Source organism: Ictidomys tridecemlineatus, chromosome 10 (genome assembly GCF_052094955.1).
Source record: "Ictidomys tridecemlineatus isolate mIctTri1 chromosome 10, mIctTri1.hap1, whole genome shotgun sequence".
NCBI classification, from domain to species: Eukaryota; Metazoa; Chordata; class Mammalia; order Rodentia; family Sciuridae; genus Ictidomys; species Ictidomys tridecemlineatus.
The window spans coordinates 116,024,218-116,042,042 of NC_135486.1; the positions used below are offsets into that span (position 1 = coordinate 116,024,218).

The 17,825-nt window shown below is 58.2% G+C and overlaps 1 protein-coding gene across 2 annotated transcripts in view; it reads left to right on the top strand.

Annotated features, from left to right (window-relative positions):
- Positions 1–1,700: 1,700 nt before the first annotated feature.
- Positions 1,701–17,825, top strand: part of LOC101964013 (uncharacterized) — a 28,483-nt gene continuing 12,358 nt past the window's right edge. For both annotated transcript variants that reach the window (XM_078023827.1, XM_078023826.1), the window contains exon 1: positions 1,701–17,391. In XM_078023827.1, coding sequence (XP_077879953.1) covers positions 2,046–17,391 — 15,346 coding nt within the window. In that variant the 5' untranslated portion in view covers positions 1,701–2,045. The remainder of the gene's footprint in view (positions 17,392–17,825) is intronic.

The following is a 17,825-nucleotide window of genomic DNA, read 5'->3' on the forward strand; positions in this document are numbered from 1 at the left end:
ATTTTGACAGGAACTTCAGAGGGCACAAATCATAGTAGTAAGTCATTCTACAAGTCTATAAATTAAAGTTCTGAGTACGGTAAGTCTTCTTTTAAATAAATGACACATTCATGTACTGACTGGCAAATTAATTTTGTTATACTGATGGATCTAAAAATACTCTGACCAGAAATAAAATCTTTTAAAAATTAAAGTAACATGTATGTATATACATTAAGGCAAAATGGAAACATTTGATATTGGTACTCTTGACACTCAATAAATGGAAGTAGAATGACAATTTTTGGAAATACTTACCCACTTTTATTAGTTTTTAAGCTCTATTTATTAACACAGAGTCCCTGTTGATAATCTGAAGAATGCATTCTAAATATGGTTTTATGGCTGGAAATGATATTTTCACCAAACTCACTGAAATTTTTTTTGAAATTACATTTTCGTCGTTGACAATTTGAAATTTTTGATAGACCAATCGATTCTTTTCTCCATTAAAACTCTGATTGAGAGCTAAGGAAGCACAGTAAATCTTAAATAAGAGTACCGCCCGTTCCCCCATCTTCTTGCTTGACTTCGATGGGGGACAAGGACAGGTAGGTGCCTGATTCCATGCTGGGAGGTAGTTTCCCGGGCCAGGGACTGGGCCTTTCAGGAGCAGGGATGGTAACTCAGAGGTTTTAAAGAAGGAAGGACCCAGAAACTCAAAGAAGATGGTGGCTCCAGGAAGCAAACTGGCTTCTCTGTCTTTCAGAACTCAGCGAGAGTGGGGCTGTGTGGGATGGAGGAGGGTGCCCACCCCAAGAGGACTCCCAGGACTCCCCGTGCCAGCGCCTGTTGGAAAGCAACACAGGAGGTGAGGCAAGGGTACCCTACAGATCCTGGGAAGGGGTCCCGCCTTGAGGCACAATGAATGACACTGCCAGGTTGCCAAAGATCCGAGATTCTACGGCATCTGCCTCCTGGGAATGAGGAAAGACCCTCGAGGGGTGGAAGGGAGCCCGTCAGACAGACTGGGCAGAGGGCAATGGACAGCAGCCTAGAAAGAGAGGGCAACGGGGACAGACAGACAGGCAGAGGGAGTGCAAGCCTTCAATTCAGATCTGACAAAGAATTCCAATAAAATGACTATCTGAAACAATGGCCAGGGAAGAGCTTGAACAAACAGTAATTTAGCACATTAAGATGCGGGTGCAACCTAAAGAGCCGTGTGTATTTGAAGCAATTTTAAAGACACACATCACAGTGGGAAAGCTCAAAACGCCAGGAGAGATTGAAAACCTAAACAATATGTGAAGCTTCTGTTCTTTAAAATGGTACCTCTCCCCCAAATGACCGCAGGTGCACAGATATTTGAGAAGATGAACAAAGAAACGAGGGAAAATGATGGAGTTCCAAGGAGCATCAGCACAAGGTCGGCTACATCCAATGCCAGTGAACCAACAATGACAGGGACACAGGTCCATACAAACACATCCCCAATGACTAAAGACACATCATTGCTCAGCACTGGGAGTGAAACAAGCATACCTGCTCAGGGCTCCACAGAAGGGACCAGTTCGACCACACGGGAGACAGGTACTTTCAAAACCACGAAGAGTACAAATACATCCACACAAGAAGCCTCTCCAACCAGCCCAAATTTCAAAAATACTGGGCCCCAAAATCTGCCCCAAACGGGGACCTCACATGAAAGTACTGAAAAAAGGTCTTCAGCGGCCACTGTCCCAGCCAACACAACAGCTGTGATATCTGACTCCGCCAACAGTTCTGATTCCCCAAATACTGAGGTCACCAATGCCACCACCAATGTGACCTCATCTGCCACGACTCAGGGGCCCTATTCCTTGACCACTGTCCCAGACAACCCCAATGCTGTGACCTCTGCCTCCGCAAACAATGCTGCTTCCCCAGCTCCAGTGGCCACCACTGCCACCACCAACGAGATATCACCAGCCAAGAATGAGGGGACCTCTGCCTCGACCACTGGCCCAGCCAGCACCACAGCTTTGACCTTTCCCTCCGCCAACACTTCTGCTTCCCCAGCTCCTATGGCCACCACTTCTGCCACAAATGTGGCCCCACCTACCACGACACAGGGGACAATTGCCTCCACAACTGTCCTAGCCAGCTCCACAGCTTCAACCTCTGCATCAGCCATCACTTCTGCTTCCCCAGCTCTTGTGGCCACAACTGCCACCACCACTGTGACCTCACCTGCCACCACTCTGGGGACATCCTCCTCGGCTACTGTCCCAGCCACAACCACAGGTACAACCTCTGCCTCTGCCACCAACTCTGCTTCCCCAGCTTCTGTGGCCACTACCGTGATACCTACTACGACTCTGGGGACCTCTTCCTCGACAACCACAGGGGTGACCTCTGCCTCTGCCACTACTTCTGCATCCCCAGCTCCTGTGTCCACCACTGCCATCACCACCGTGACCTCAACTTCCATGACTCAGGGGACCTCTCCCAAGACCACCGTCCCAGCAAGCACCACAGCTGTGACCTCTGCCTCTGCTACCACTTCTGCTTCCCCAACTCCTGTGACCACCACTGCCACCAGCACTGTGACCTCACCTACCACGACTCAGGGAAACTCTGCCTCGACCACTGTCCCAGCCAGCACCACCGCTGTGACCTCTGTCTACGACACTACTTCTGTTTCGCCAGCTCCTGTGGCCACGACTGCCATTAGCACTGTGACCTCAACGGCCACAATTCAGGGGACCTCTGCTAGGACCACTGTCCTACCCAGTACCATCGATGTGACCTCTGCCTCCGCCACCACTACTGCTTCCCCAGCTCCTGTAGCCACCACTGCCACCACCACTGTGACCCCAACTGCCACAACTCAGGGGACCTCTGCCTCGACCACTCTCCAAGCTAGCACCACAACTGAGACCTCTGCCTCTGCCACCACTTCTGCTTCCCCAACTCCTTTGGTCACCACTGCCACCACCACTGTGACCCCACCTGCCACAACTCAGGGTACATCTGCCTCGTCCACAGTCCAAGCCGTCACCACAACTGCGACCTCTGCATCGGCCACCACTTCTGCTTCCCCAGCTCCTGTGGCCACCACTGCCACCACCACTGTGACCTCACCTGCCACCATTCTGGGGACATCCTCCTCGGCTACTGTCCCAGCCACAACCACAGGTGCAACCTCTGCCTCTGCCACCAACTCTGCTTCCCCAGCTCCTGTGGCCACCACCGTCATACCTACCACGACTCTGGGGACCTCTTCCTCGACAACTGGCCGAGCTACAACCACAGGGGTGACCTCTGCCTCTGCCACTACTTCTGCATCCCCAACTCCTGTGTCCACCACTGCCATCACCACCGTGACCTCAACTTCCATGACTCAGGGGACCTCTCCCAAGACCACCGTCCCAGCAAGCACCACAGCTGTGACCTCTGCCTCCGCTACCACTTCTGCTTCCCCAACTCCTGTGGCCACCACTGCCACCACCACTGTGACCTCACTTGCCACGACTCAGGGGACATTTGCCTCGTCCACAGTCCAAGCCGTCACCACAACTGCGACCTCTGCCTCTGCCACCACTTCTGCTTCCCCAACTCCTGTGGTCACCACTGCCACCACCACTGTGACCCCACCTGCCACAACTCAGGGGACATCTGCCTCGGCCACCACTTCTGCTTCCCCAGCTTCTGTGGCCACCACCGTCATACCTACCACGACTCTGGGGACCTCTTCCTCGACAACTGGCCGAGCTACAACCACAGGGGTGACCTCTACCTCTGCCTCCGCTACCACTTCTGCTTCCCCAGCTCCTGTGGCCACCACTGCCACCAGCACTGTGACCTCACCTGCCACGACTCAGGGGACATCTGCCTCGTCCACAGTCCAAGCCGTCACAAAAACTGCAGCCTCTGCATCGGCCACCACTTCTGCTTCCCCAACTCCTGTGGCCACTACTTCCACCACCACCGTGACCTCACCTGCCACGACTCAGGGAAACTCTGCCTCAACCACTGTCCCAGCCAGCACCACTGCTGTGACCTCCGTCTCCGACACTACTTCTGTTTCGCCAGCTCCTGTGGCCACGACTGCCATTAGCACTGTGACCTCAACGGCCACAATTCAGGGGACCTCTGCTAGGACCACTGTCCCACCCAGTACCATCGCTGTGACCTCTGCCTCCGCCACCACTTCTGCTTCCCCAACTCTTGAGGCCACCACTATCACCACCACCGTGACCTCACCTGCTACCACTCAGGGTACCTCCACCTCGGGCACTGTCCCGGCAAGCACAACAGCTGTGACCTCTTCCTCCGCCACCTCTTCTGTTTCCACATCTCCTGTGTCCACCACTGTCACCACCACTGTGACCCCACTTGCCACAACTCAGGGGACCTCTGCCTCCACCACTCTCCAAGCTAGCATCACAACTGAGACCTCTGCCTCTGCCACCACTTTTGCTTCCCCAACTCCTGTGGCCACCACTGCCACCACCACTGTGACCCCACTTGCCACAACTCAGGGGACCTCTGCCTCCACCACTCTCCAAGCTAGCACCACAACTGAGACCTCTGCCTCTGCCACCACTTTTGCTTCCCCAACTCCTGTGGCCACCACTGCCACCACCACTGTGACCCCACCTGCCACAACTCAGGGGACATCTGCCTCGTCCACAGTTCAAGCCGTCACCACAACTGCGACCTCTCTATCGGCCATCACTTCTGCTTCCGCAGCTTCTGTGGCCACCACCGTCATACCTACCATGACTCTGGGGACCTCTTCCTCGACAACTGGCCGAGCTACAACCACAGGGGTGACCTCTGCCTCTGCCACTACTTCTGCATCCCCAGCTCCTGTGTCCACCACTGCCATCACCACCGTGACCTCAACTTCCATGACTCAGGGGACCTCTCCCAAGAACACTGTCCCAGCAAGCACCACAGCTGTGACCTCTGCCTCTGCTACCACTTCTGCTTCCCCAGTTCCTGTGGCCACCACTTCCACCACCACTGTGACCCCACCTGCCACCACTCTGGGGACATCCTCCTCAGCTAGTATCCCAGCCACAACCACAGGTGCAACCTCTGCCTCTGCCACCAACTCTGCTTCCGCAGCTTCTGTGGCCACCACCGTCATACCTACCACGACTCTGGGGACCTCTTCCTCGACAACTGGCCGAGCTACAACCACAGGGATGACCTCTGCCTCTGCCACCGTCCAAGCTGTCACCACAACTGTGACCTCTGCCTCTGCCACCACTTCTGCTTCCCCAACTCCTGTGGTCACCACAGCCACCACCACTGTGACCCCACCTGCCACAATTCAGGGGACATCTGCCTCGTCCACAGTCCAAGCCGTCACCAAAACTGCGACCTCTGCATCAGCCACCACTTCTGCTTCCCCAGCTCCTGTGGCCACCACTGCCACCACCACTTTGACCTCATCTGCCACCACTCTGGGGACATCCTCCTCGGCTACTGTCCTGGCCACAACCACAGGTACAACCTCTGCCTCTGCCACCACTTCTGCTTCCCCAACTCCTGTGGCCACCACTGCCACCACCACTGTGACCCCACCTGCCACAACTCAGGGGACATCTGCCTCGTCCACAGTCCAAGCCGTCACCACAACTGTGACCTCTGTATCGGCCATCACTTCTGCATCCCCAACTCCTGTGGCCACTACTTCCACCACCACCATGAACTCACCTGCCACGACTCAGGGAAACTCTGCCTCGACCACTGTCCCAGCCAGCACCACCGCTGTGACCTCCGTCTCCGACACTACTTCTGTTTCGCCAGCTCCTATGGCCACGACTGCCATTAGCACTGTGACCTCAACGGTCACAATTCAGGGGACCTCTGCTAGGACCACTGTCCCACCCAGTACCATGGCTGTGACCTCTGCCTCCACCACCACTACTGCTTCCCCAGCTCCTGTAGCCACCACTGCCACCACCACTGTGACCCCAACTGCCACAACTCAGGGGACATCTGCCTCGTCCACAGTCCAAGTCGTCACCACCACTGTGACCTCACCTGCCACCACTCTAGGGACATCCTCCTCGGCTACTGTCCCAGACACAACCACAGGTGCAACCTCTGCCTCTGCCACCACTTCTGCTTCCCCAACTCCTTTGGCCACCACTGCCACCACTACTGTGACCCCACCTCCCTCGTCCACAGTCCAAGCCGTCACCACAACTGCGACGTCTGCATCGGCCATCACTTCTCCATCCACAACTCAGGGAAACTCTGCCTTGTCCACTGTCCCAGCCAGCACCACCACTGTGACCTCTGTCTCTGACACTACTTCTGTTTCGCCAGCTCCTGTGGCCACAACTGCCATTACCACTGTGACCTCAACTGCCACAATGCAAGGGCCCTCTTCCACATCCACTGTCCGAGCCAGTACCACAGGGGTGACCTCTGACTCTGCCACCAGTCCTGTGGCCATCACTGCCAGCACCACCGTGACCTCACCTGGCATAACTCAGGGGACCTCGACCTCTTCCACTGTCCCAGCCATAACCATAGGGTTGACCTCTGCCTCCGCCACCACTGCTGCTTCCCCGACTCCTGAGGCCACCACTTCCACCACCACCGTGACCTCACCTGTAACGATTCAGGGGACCTCTTCCGAAGCCCCTGTCCCAGCCAGTACCACGGTGACTTCTACCTCCACCTTCACTCCTGTAGCCACCACTGCCACCACCACCTTGACCTCACCTGCAACCACTCAGGGGACCTCCACCTCGGGCACTGCCCCAGTCAGCACTGTTGTTGTGACCTCTGCCTCTGCCACCACTTCTGCTTTCCCAATTCCTGAGGCCACCACCGCCACCACCACTGTGACCTCACCTGCCACGACGCAAGGGCCCTCTTCCACAGCCACTCTTTCAGCCATTACCACATGGGTGACCCCTGTCTCCCCCACAAATTCTGTTTCCCCAACTGCTGAGGCTACCACTTCCACCACCACCGTGACCTCACCTGCAACGTCTCTGGGGACCTCTTCTTTGTCCACTGTCCCAGCCAGCACCACAGGGGTGACCTCTACCTCAGCCACCACTTCTGCTTCAACAACTCCTGTGGCCACCACTCCCCACACCACTGTGACCTCACCTGCCACGACGCAAGGGCCCTCTTCTGCAGCCACCGTCCCAGCCAGTACCACAGGGGTGACTTCTAACTCTGCCAGCAGTCCTGTGGCCACCACTGCCACCACCACTGTGACGTCACCTGGCTCAACTCAGGGGACCTCTTCCTCGGCCACTGTCCCAGCCACAACCACAGGGAAGACCTCTGTCTCTGCCACCACTTCTTCTTCCCCACCTCCTGAGGCCACCACTCCCACCACCACTGTGACCTCACCTGCCACGACGCAAGGGCCCTCTTCCGCAGCCACCATCCCAGCCAGTAGCACAGGGGTGACTTCTACCTCTGCCAGCAGTCCTGTGGCTACCACTGCCACCACCACCGTGACCTTACCTGCCACAACTCTGGGGACTTCCTCCTCGGCCACTGTCCCAGCCACCACCACAGGGATGACCTCTACCTCCGCCACCACTTCTGCTTCTCCAACTCTTGAGGCCACCACCGTCACCACCACCGTGACCTCACCTGCTACCACTCAGGGTACCTCCACCTCGGGCACTGTCCCGGCAAGCACAACAGCTGTGACCTCTGCCTCCGCCACCTCTTCTGTTTCCACATCTCCTGTGTCCACCACTGTGACCACCTCTGTGATCTCACCTGCCACCACTCAGGGGACCTCCACCTCGGGCACTGTCCCGGCAAGCACAACAGCTGTGACCTCTGCCTCCGCCACCACTTCTGCTTCCCCAACTCCTGAGGCCACCACTGTGACCTCACCTGCCACGACGCAAGGGCCCTCTTCTGCAGCCACTGCCCCAGCCAGTACCACAGGGGTGACTTCTAACTCTGCCAGCAGTCCTGTGGCCACCACTGCCACCACCACTGTGACGTCACCTGGCTCGACTCAGGGGACCTCTTCCTCGGCCACTGTCCCAGCCACCACCACAGGGAAGACCTCTGTCTCTGCCACCACTTCTGCTTCCCCAACTCCTGAGGCCACCACTGCCACGACCACCGTGACCTCACCTATAACGATTCAGGGGACCTCTTCCGCAGCCACTGTCCCAGCCACTACCACAGAGGTGACATCTACCTCCGCCAGCACTCCTGTAGCCACCACTGCCACCACCACTGTGACCCCACCTGGAACAACTCAGGGGACATCCTCCTCGGCAACTGTCCCAGCCACCACCACAGGGATGTCCTCTGCCTCCGCCACAACTTCTGCTTCCCCAACTCCTGAGGTCACCACTGCCACCACCAGCGTGACCTCACCTGCCACCACTCAGGGGACCTCTTCTTTGTCCACTGTCCCAGCCACATCCACAGGGATGACCTCTGCCTCCGCCACCACTTCTGCTTCTCCAACACCTGAGGCCACCACCGTCACCACCACCGTGACCTCACCTGCCACCACTCATGGGACCTCCAACCCGGGCACTGTCCCAGCAAGCACAACAGCTGTGACCTCTTCCTCCGCCACCACGGCTGCCTCCCCAACTTCTGAGGCCACCACTCCCACCACCACTGTGACCTCACCTGCCAGGACGCAAGGGCCCTCTTCTGCAGCCACTGCCGCAGCCAGTACCACAGGTGTGACTTCTAACTCTGCCAGCAGTCCTGTGGCCACCACTGCCACCACCACTGTGACATCACCTAGCACGACTCAGGGGACCTCTTCCCTGGCCATTGTCTCAGCCAGTACCACAGGGAAGACCTCTGTCTCCGCCACCACTTCTGCTTCCCCAACTCCTGAGGCCACCACTCCCACCACCACTGTGATCTCACCTGCTACCACTCAGGGGACCTCCACCTCGGGCACTGTCCCGGCAAGCACAACAGCTGTGACCTCTGCCTCCGCCACCTCTTCTGTTTCCACATCTCCTGTGTCCACCACTGTCACCACCTCCGTGATCTCACCTGCCACCACTCAAGGGACCTCTGCCTCGACGTCTATCGCAGCCAGCACTACAGCTGTGACCTCTGTCTCTGCCACCACTTCTGCTTCCCCACCTCCTGAGGCCACCACTGCCACCACCACTGGGACCTCACCTGCCACGACGCAAGGGCCCTCTTCCACAGCCACCGTCCAGGCCAGTACCACAGGGGTGACTTCTACCTCTGCCAGCACTCCTGTAGCCACCACTGCCACCAGCACTGTGACCCCACCTGGAACAACTCAGGGGACATCCTCCTCGGCAACTGTCCCAGCCACCACCACAGGGATGTCCTCTGCCTCCGCCACAACTTCTGCTTCCACAACTCCTGAGGTCACCACTGCCACCACCAGCGTGACCTCACCTGCCACCACTCAGGGGACCTCTTCTTTGTCCACTGTCCCAGCCACATCCACAGGGATGACCTCTGCCTCCGCCACCACTTCTGCTTCTCCAACACCTGAGGCCACCACCGTCACCACCACCATGACCTCACCTGCAACCACTCAGGGGACCTCCAACCTGGGCACTGTCCCAGCAAGCACAACAGCTGTGACCTCTTCCTCTGCCACCACGGCTGCCTCCCCAACTTCTGAGGCCACCACTCCCACCACCACCATGACGTCACCTAGTACGACTCAGGGGACCTTGGCCACTGTCCCAGCCACCACCACAGGGATGACCTCTGCCTCTGCCACCACTTCTGCTTCCCCAACTCCTGAGGCCACCAGTGCCCCCAACACCGTGACCTCACCTGCCACCACTCAGGGGACCTCTTCTTTGTCCACTGTCCCAGCCACATCCACAGGGTTGAATTCTGCCTCCGCCACAACTTCTTCTTCCCCAACTCCTGAGTCCACCACTCCCACCACCACTGTGACCTCACCTGCCACGACGCAAGGGCCCTCTTCCGCAGCCACCATCCCAGCCAGTAGCACAGGGGTGACTTCTACCTCTGCCAGCAGTCCTGTGGCTACCACTGCCACCACCACCGTGACCTTACCTGCCACAACTCTGGGGACTTCCTCCTCGGCCACTGTCCCAGCCACCACCACAGGGATGACCTCTACCTCCGCCACCACTTCTGCTTCTCCAACACCTGAGGCCACCACCGTCACCACCTCCGTGACCTCACCTGCCACCACTCAGGGGACCTCTGCCTCGACGTCTATCCCAGCCAGCACTACAGCTGTGACCTCTGTCTCTGCCACCACTTCTGCTTCCCCAACTCCTGAGGCCACCACTGCCACCACCACCGTGACCACCCAGGGCCCCTCCACCTGGGGCACTATCCCAGTCAGCACCACAGCTGTGACCTCTGCCTCCGCCACCACTTCTGCTTCCCCAACTCCTGAGGCCACCACTGTGACCTCACCTGCCACGACTCAAGGGCCCTCTTCTGCAGCCACCATCCCAGCCAGTAGCACAGGGGTGACTTCTACCTCTGCCAGCAGTCCTGTGGCTACCACTGCCACCACCACCGTGACCTTACCTGCCACAACTCTGGGGACTTCCTCCTCGGCTACTGTCCCAGCCACCACCACAGGGATGACCTCTGCCTCCGCCACCACTTCTGCTTCCCCAACTCTTGAGGCCACCACTATCACCACCACTGTGACCTCACCTGCTACCACTCAGGGGACCTCCACCTCGGGCACTGTCCCGGCAAGCACAACAGCTGGGACCTCTTCCTCCGCCACCTCTTCTGTTTCCACATCTCCTGTGTCCACCACTGTCACCACCTCTGTGACCTCACCTGCCACCACTCAGGGGACCTCTGCCTCGACGTCTATCCCAGCCAGCACTACAGCTGTGACCTCTGTCTCTGCCACCACTTCTGCTTCTTCAACTCCTGAGGCCACCACTGTGACCTCACCTGCCACGACGCAAGGGCCCTCTTCTGCAGCCACCACCGCAGCCAGTACCACAGGTGTGACTTCTAACTCTGCCAGCAGTCCTGTGGCCACCACTGCCACCACCACCGTGACCTTACCTGCCACAACTCTGGGGACTTCCTCCTCGGCCACTGTCCCAGCCACCACCACAGGGATGACCTCTGCCTCCGCCACCACTTCTGCTTCTCCAACACCTGAGGCCACCGCCGTCACCAACACTGTGACCTCACCTGCCACCACTCAGGGGACCTCCAACCCGGGCACTGTCCCGGCAAGCACAACAGCTGTGACCTCTTCCTCCGCCACCACGGCTGCCTCCCCAACTTCTGAGGCCACCACTCCCACCACCACCATGACGTCACCTAGTACGACTCAGGGGACCTTGGCCACTGTCCCAGCCATCACCACAGGGATGACCTCTGTCTCTGCCACCACTTCTTCTTCCCCAACTCCTGAGTCCACCACTCCCACCACCACTGTGACCTCACCTGCCACAACTCTGGGGACTTCCTCCTCGGACACTGTCCCAGCCACCACCACAGGGATGACCTCTGCCTCCGCCACCACTTCTGCTTCCCCAACTCCTGAGGCTACCACCGTCACCAACACCGTGACCTCACCTGTAACGATTCAGGGGACCTCTTCTGCAGCCACTGTCCCAGCCAGTACCACAGGGGTGACATCTACCTCCGCCAGCACTCCTGTAGCCACCACTGCCACCACCACTGTGACCCCACCTGCAACGACTCAGGGGACATCCTCCTCGGCAACTGTCCCAGCCAGCACTACAGCTGTGACCTCTGTCTCTGCCACCACTTCTGCTTCCCCAACTCTTGAGGCCACCACTATCACCACCACTGTGACCTCACCTGCTACCACTCAGGGGACCTCCACCTCGGGCACTGTCCCGGCAAGCACAACAGCTGGGACCTCTTCCTCCGCCACCTCTTCTGTTTCTACATCTCCTGTGTCCACCACTGTCACCACCTCTGTGATCTCACCTGCCACAACTCAGGGGACCTCTGCCTCGACGTCTATCCCAGCCAGCACAACAGCTGTGACCTCTGTCTCTGCCACCACTTCTGCTTCCCCAACTCCTGAGTCCACCACTCCCACCACCACTGTGACCTCACCTGCCACGACGCAAGGGCCCTCTTCCGCAGCCACCATCCCAGCCAGTAGCACAGGGGTGACTTCTACCTCTGCCAGCAGTCCTGTGGCTACCACTGCCACCACCACCGTGACCTTACCTGCCACAACTCTGGGGACTTCCTCCTCGGCCACTGTCCCAGCCACCACCACAGGGATGACCTCTACCTCCGCCACCACTTCTGCTTCTCCAACTCTTGAGGCCACCACCGTCACCACCTCCGTGACCTCACCTGCCACCACTCAGGGGACCTCTGCCTCGACGTCTATCCCAGCCAGCACTACAGCTGTGACCTCTGTCTCTGCCACCACTTCTGCTTCCCCAACTCCTGAGGCCACCACTGCCACCACCACCGTGACCTCACCTGTAACGATTCAGGGGACCTCTTCCGCAGCCACTGTCCCAGCCAGTACCACAGGGGTGACATCTACCTCCGCCAGCACTCCTGTAGCCACCACTGCCACCACTACTGTGACCTCACCTGCCATGACGCAAGGGCCCTCTTCCACAGCCACCGTCCAGGCCAGTACCACAGGGGTGACTTCTACCTCTGCCAGCAGTCCTGTGGCTACCACTGCCACCACCACTGTGACCCCACCTGGAACAACTCAGGGGACATCCTCCTCGGCAACTGTCCCAGCCACCACCACAGGGATGTCCTCTGCCTCCGCCACAACTTCTGCTTCCACAACTCCTGAGGTCACCACTGCCACCACCAGCGTGACCTCACCTGCCACCACTCAGGGGACCTCTTCTTTGTCCACTGTCCCAGCCACATCCACAGGGTTGACTTCTGCCTCCGCCACAACTTCTTTTTCCCCAACTCCTGAGTCCACCACTCCCACCACCACTGTGACCTCACCTGCCACAACTCTGGGGACTTCCTCCTCGGCCACTGTCCCAGCCACCACCACAGGGATGACCTCTACCTCCACCACCACTTCTGCTTCTCCAACACCTGAGGCCACCACCGTCACCACCTCCGTGACCTCATCTGCCACCACTCAGGGGACCTCTGCCTCGACGTCTATCCCAGCCAGCACTACAGCTGTGACCTCTGTCTCTGCCACCACTTCTGCTTCCCCAACTCCTGAGGCCACCACTGCCACCACCACCGTGACCTCAATTGCCACCACCCAGGGCCCCTCCACCTGGGGCACTGTCACAGTCAGCACCACAGCTGTGACCTCTGCCTCTGCCACCACTTCTGCTTCCCCAACTCCTGAGGCCACCACTGTGACCTCACCTGCCACGACGCAAGGGCCCTCTTCTGCAGCCACCGCCCCAGCCAGTACCACAGGTGTGACTTCTAACTCTGCCAGCAGTCCTGTGGCCACCACTGCCACCACCACTGTGACATCACCTGGCACAACTCAGGGGACCTCTTCCCTGGGCACTGTCTCAGCCAGTACCACAGAGAAGACCTCTGCCTCCGCCACCACTTCTGCTTCCCCAACTCCTGAGGCCACCACTGCCACCACCACCATGACCTCACCTGTAATGATTCAGGGGACCTCTTCCGCAGCCACTGTCCCAGCCAGTACCACAGGGGTGACATCTACCTCCGCTAGCACTCCTGTAGCCACCACTGCCACCACCACTGTGACCCCACCTGGAACGACTCAGGGGACATCCTCCTCGGCAACTGTCCCAGCCACAACCACAGGAGTGACCTCTGCCTCCGCCACCACTTCTGCTTCCCCTACTCCTGAGGCCACCAGTGCCACCACCACCGTGACGTCACATGCCACCACTCAGGGGCCCTCTTCCGCAGCCACCATCCCAGCCAGTAGCACAGGGGTGACTTCTACCTCTGCCAGCAGTCCTGTGGCTACCACTGCCACCACCACCGTGACCTTACCTGCCACAACTCTGGGGACTTCCTCCTTGGCCACTGTCCCAGCCACCACCACAGGGATGACCTCTGCCTCCGCCACCACTTCTGTTTCTCCAACACCTGAGGCCACCACCGTCACCACCACCATGACCTCACCTGCAACCACTCAGGGGACCTCCATCCCGGGCACTGTCCCAGCAAGCACAACAGCTGTGACCTCTTCCTCTGCCACCACGGCTGCCTCCCCAACTTCTGAGGCCACCACTCCCACCACCACCATGACGTCACCTAGTACGACTCAGGGGAACTTGGACACTGTCCCAGCCACCACCACAGGGATGACCTCTGCCTCCGCCACCACTTCTGCTTCCCCAACTCCTGAGGTCACCACTGCCACCACCACCGTGACCTCACCTGCCACCACTCAGGGGACCTCTTCTTTGTCCACTGTCCCAGCCACATCCACAGGGTTGACTTCTGCCTCCGCCACAACTTCTTCTTCCCCAACTCCTGAGTCCACCACTCCCACCACCACTGTGACCTCACCTGCCACGACGCAAGGGCCCTCTTCCGCAGCCACCATCCCAGCCAGTAGCACAGGGGTGACTTCTACCTCTGCCAGCAGTCCTGTGGCTACCACTGCCACCACCACCGTGACCTTACCTGCCACAACTCTGGGGACTTCCTCCTCGGCCACTGTCCCAGCCACCACCACAGGGATGACCTCTGCCTCCGCCACCACTTCTGCTTCCCCAACTCTTGAGGCCACCACTATCACCACCACCGTGACCTCACCTGCCACCACTCAGGGTACCTCCACCTCGGGCACTGTCCCGGCAAGCACAACAGCTGGGACCTCTTCCTCCGCCACCTCTTCTGTTTCCACATCTCCTGTGTCCACCACTGTCACCACCTCCGTGATCTCACCTGCCACCACTCAGGGGACCTCTGCCTCGACGTCTATCCCAGCCAGCACTACAGCTGTGACCTCTGTCTCTGCCACCACTTCTGCTTCCCCAACTCCTGAGGCCACCACTGTGACCTCACCTGCCACGACGCAAGGGCCCTCTTCTGCAGCCACCACCGCAGCCAGTACCACAGGTGTGACTTCTAACTCTGCCAGCAGTCCTGTGGCCACCACTGCCACCACTACCGTGACATCACCTGGCACGACTCAGGGGACCTCTTCCTTGGCCACTGTCCCAGCCACCACCACAGGGAAGACCTCTGCCTCCGCCACCACTTCTGCTTCCCCAACTCCTGAGGCCACCACCGTCACCAACACCGTGACCTCACCTGTAACGATTCAGGGGACCTCTTCCGCAGCCACTGTCCCAGCCAGTACCACAGGGGTGACATCTACCTCCGCCAGCACTCCTGTAGCCACCACTGCCACCACCACTGTGACCCCACCTGGAACAACTCAGGGGACATCCTCCTCGGCAACTGTCCCAGCCACAACCACAGGAGTGACCTCTGCCTCCGCCACCACTTCTGCTTCACCAACTATTGAGGCCACCACTGCCACCACCACTGGGACCTCACCTGCCACCACTCAGGGGACCTCTTCTTTGTCCACTGTCCCAGCCACATCCACAGGGTTGACCTCTGCCTTTGCCACAACTTCTGCTTCCCCAACTCCTGAGGTCACCACTGCCACCACCACCGTGACCTCACCTGCCACAACTCTGGGGACCTCCTCCTCAGCCATTGTCCCAGCCACCACCACAGGAATGACCTCTGACTCCTCCACCACTTCTTCTTCCCCAACTCCTGAGGCCACCACTGTCACCACCACCATGACCTCACCTGCAACCATTCAGGGTACCTCCACCTTGGGCACTGTCACAGTCAGCACCGCTGTTGTGACCTCTGCCTCCGCCACCACTTCTACTTCCCCAACTTCTGAGGCCACCACTCTCAGCACCACTGTGATGTCACCTAGTACGATGCAGGGGTCCTTGGCCACTGTCCCAGCCACCACCACAGGGATGTCCTCTGCCTCCGCCACCACTTCTGCTTCCCCATCTCCTGAGGCCACCACTGTTACCACCATTGTGACTTCACCTGCCTCCACTCAGGGGACCTCCACCTCGGGCACTGTCACAGTCAGCACCGCTGTTGTGACCTCTGCCTCCGCCACCACTTCTACTTCCCCAACTTCTGAGGCCACCACCGCCAGCACCACTGTGACGTCACCTGCCACAACTCAGGGGACCTCTGCCTCGACGTCTGTTGCATCAAGCACAACAGCTGTGACCTCTTCCTCCGCCACCTCTTCTGTTTCCACATCTCCTGTGTCCACCACTGCCACCACCTCCGTGATCTCACCTGCCACCACTCAGGGGACCTCTGCCTCAACCATTCCCCTAGCCAGCACCACAGCTGTGACCTCTGCCTCTGCCACCACTTCTGCTTCCCCAACTCCTGAGGCCACCACCGCCACCACCACTGTGACCTCACCTGTAACGATTCAGGGGACCTCTTCCACAGCCCCTGTCCCAGCCAGTACCATAGGGGTGACTTCTACCTCCACCTTCACTCCTGTAGCCACCACTGCCACCACCACTGTGACCCCACCTGCAACCACTCAGGGGACCTCCACCTCGGGCACTGTCCCAGTCAGCACCGCTGTTGTGACCTCTGCCTCTGCCACCACTTCTGCTTCCCCAATTACTGAGGCCACCACCGCCACCACCACTGTGACCTCACCTGTAACGATTCAGGGGACCTCTTCCACAGCCACTCTTTCAGCCAGTACCACACGGGTGACCTCTGTCTCCCCCACAAATTCTGTTTCCCCAACTGCTGAGGCTACCACTTCCACCACCACCGTGACCTCACCTGCAACGTCTCTGGGGACCTCTTCTTTGTCCACTGTCCCAGCCAGCACCACAGGGATGACCTCTACCTCAACCACCACTTCTGCTTTGCCAACTCCTGTGGCCACTACTGCCACCACCACTGTGACCTCACCTACCATGACGCAGGTGCCCTCTTCGATAGCCACTGTTCCATCCAGTACCTCAGGATTGACCTCTGCCTCCGCCAGCAGTCCTGTGGCCACCACTGCCACTGCCACTACCACCGTGATGTCACCTGGCACGACTCAGGGGACCTCCTCCTCGGCCACTGTCCCCGCCACCACCACAGGGATGACCTCTGTCTCTGCCACCACTTCTGCTTCCTTAACTCCTGAGGCCACCACTGCTACCACCACCGTGACCTCCACTGCCACGACTCAGGGGACCTCTGCCTCGACCAGTGTCCCAGCCAGCACCACCACTGTGGCCTCTCCTGTCTGGACTCAGGGCACCTCTTCCTCCACCTCTTCGTACCCTGTTCTGGGAACCACTACCGTTGCTAGTGCAAATTCGAGCCCCAGCATCGTCACCTCCATGCCATCGCCCACATCCTCTTCTCCTTCTACCACTTCTAGGGTTACATCTACAACCACTTCAACTACCACCTCCATTGTTCCTAGCACAAGTGGTAAGTAATTTCTCATTTTTATTTTGTAATTTTTTTTTAAAGTTTTCTCTTCATGTTTTTGCTTCATATACTTTCATAGTTCATTTACTCTTTTTATATTTTCCGATCTTTTCCCTTTTAACATTTTAACTTTTTTCCTTATTATGTCCATTTGTTTTCTGTTTTGTTTCTCAATATTTTACGGCTCTTTCATCATAGTAAATTTGAATTCACGTTGTCTGTGCATGTGCATGAGATTTAATCTTCATGAGCTTGATGTCATTAGTTTTTACGTGTATGTTTGGCATCTTTTTCTCTCTCCACATTAACTCTCATTTTTGTCCTTCTTCTCTAGAGAAGGTATACTGTCTTTTATTCGTTTTTAACTCTACCTTCATGACCTTGAGGTATTGTCTCTCTTTATGTTGTAACTTTTTCTGACTGCAGATCTTGGA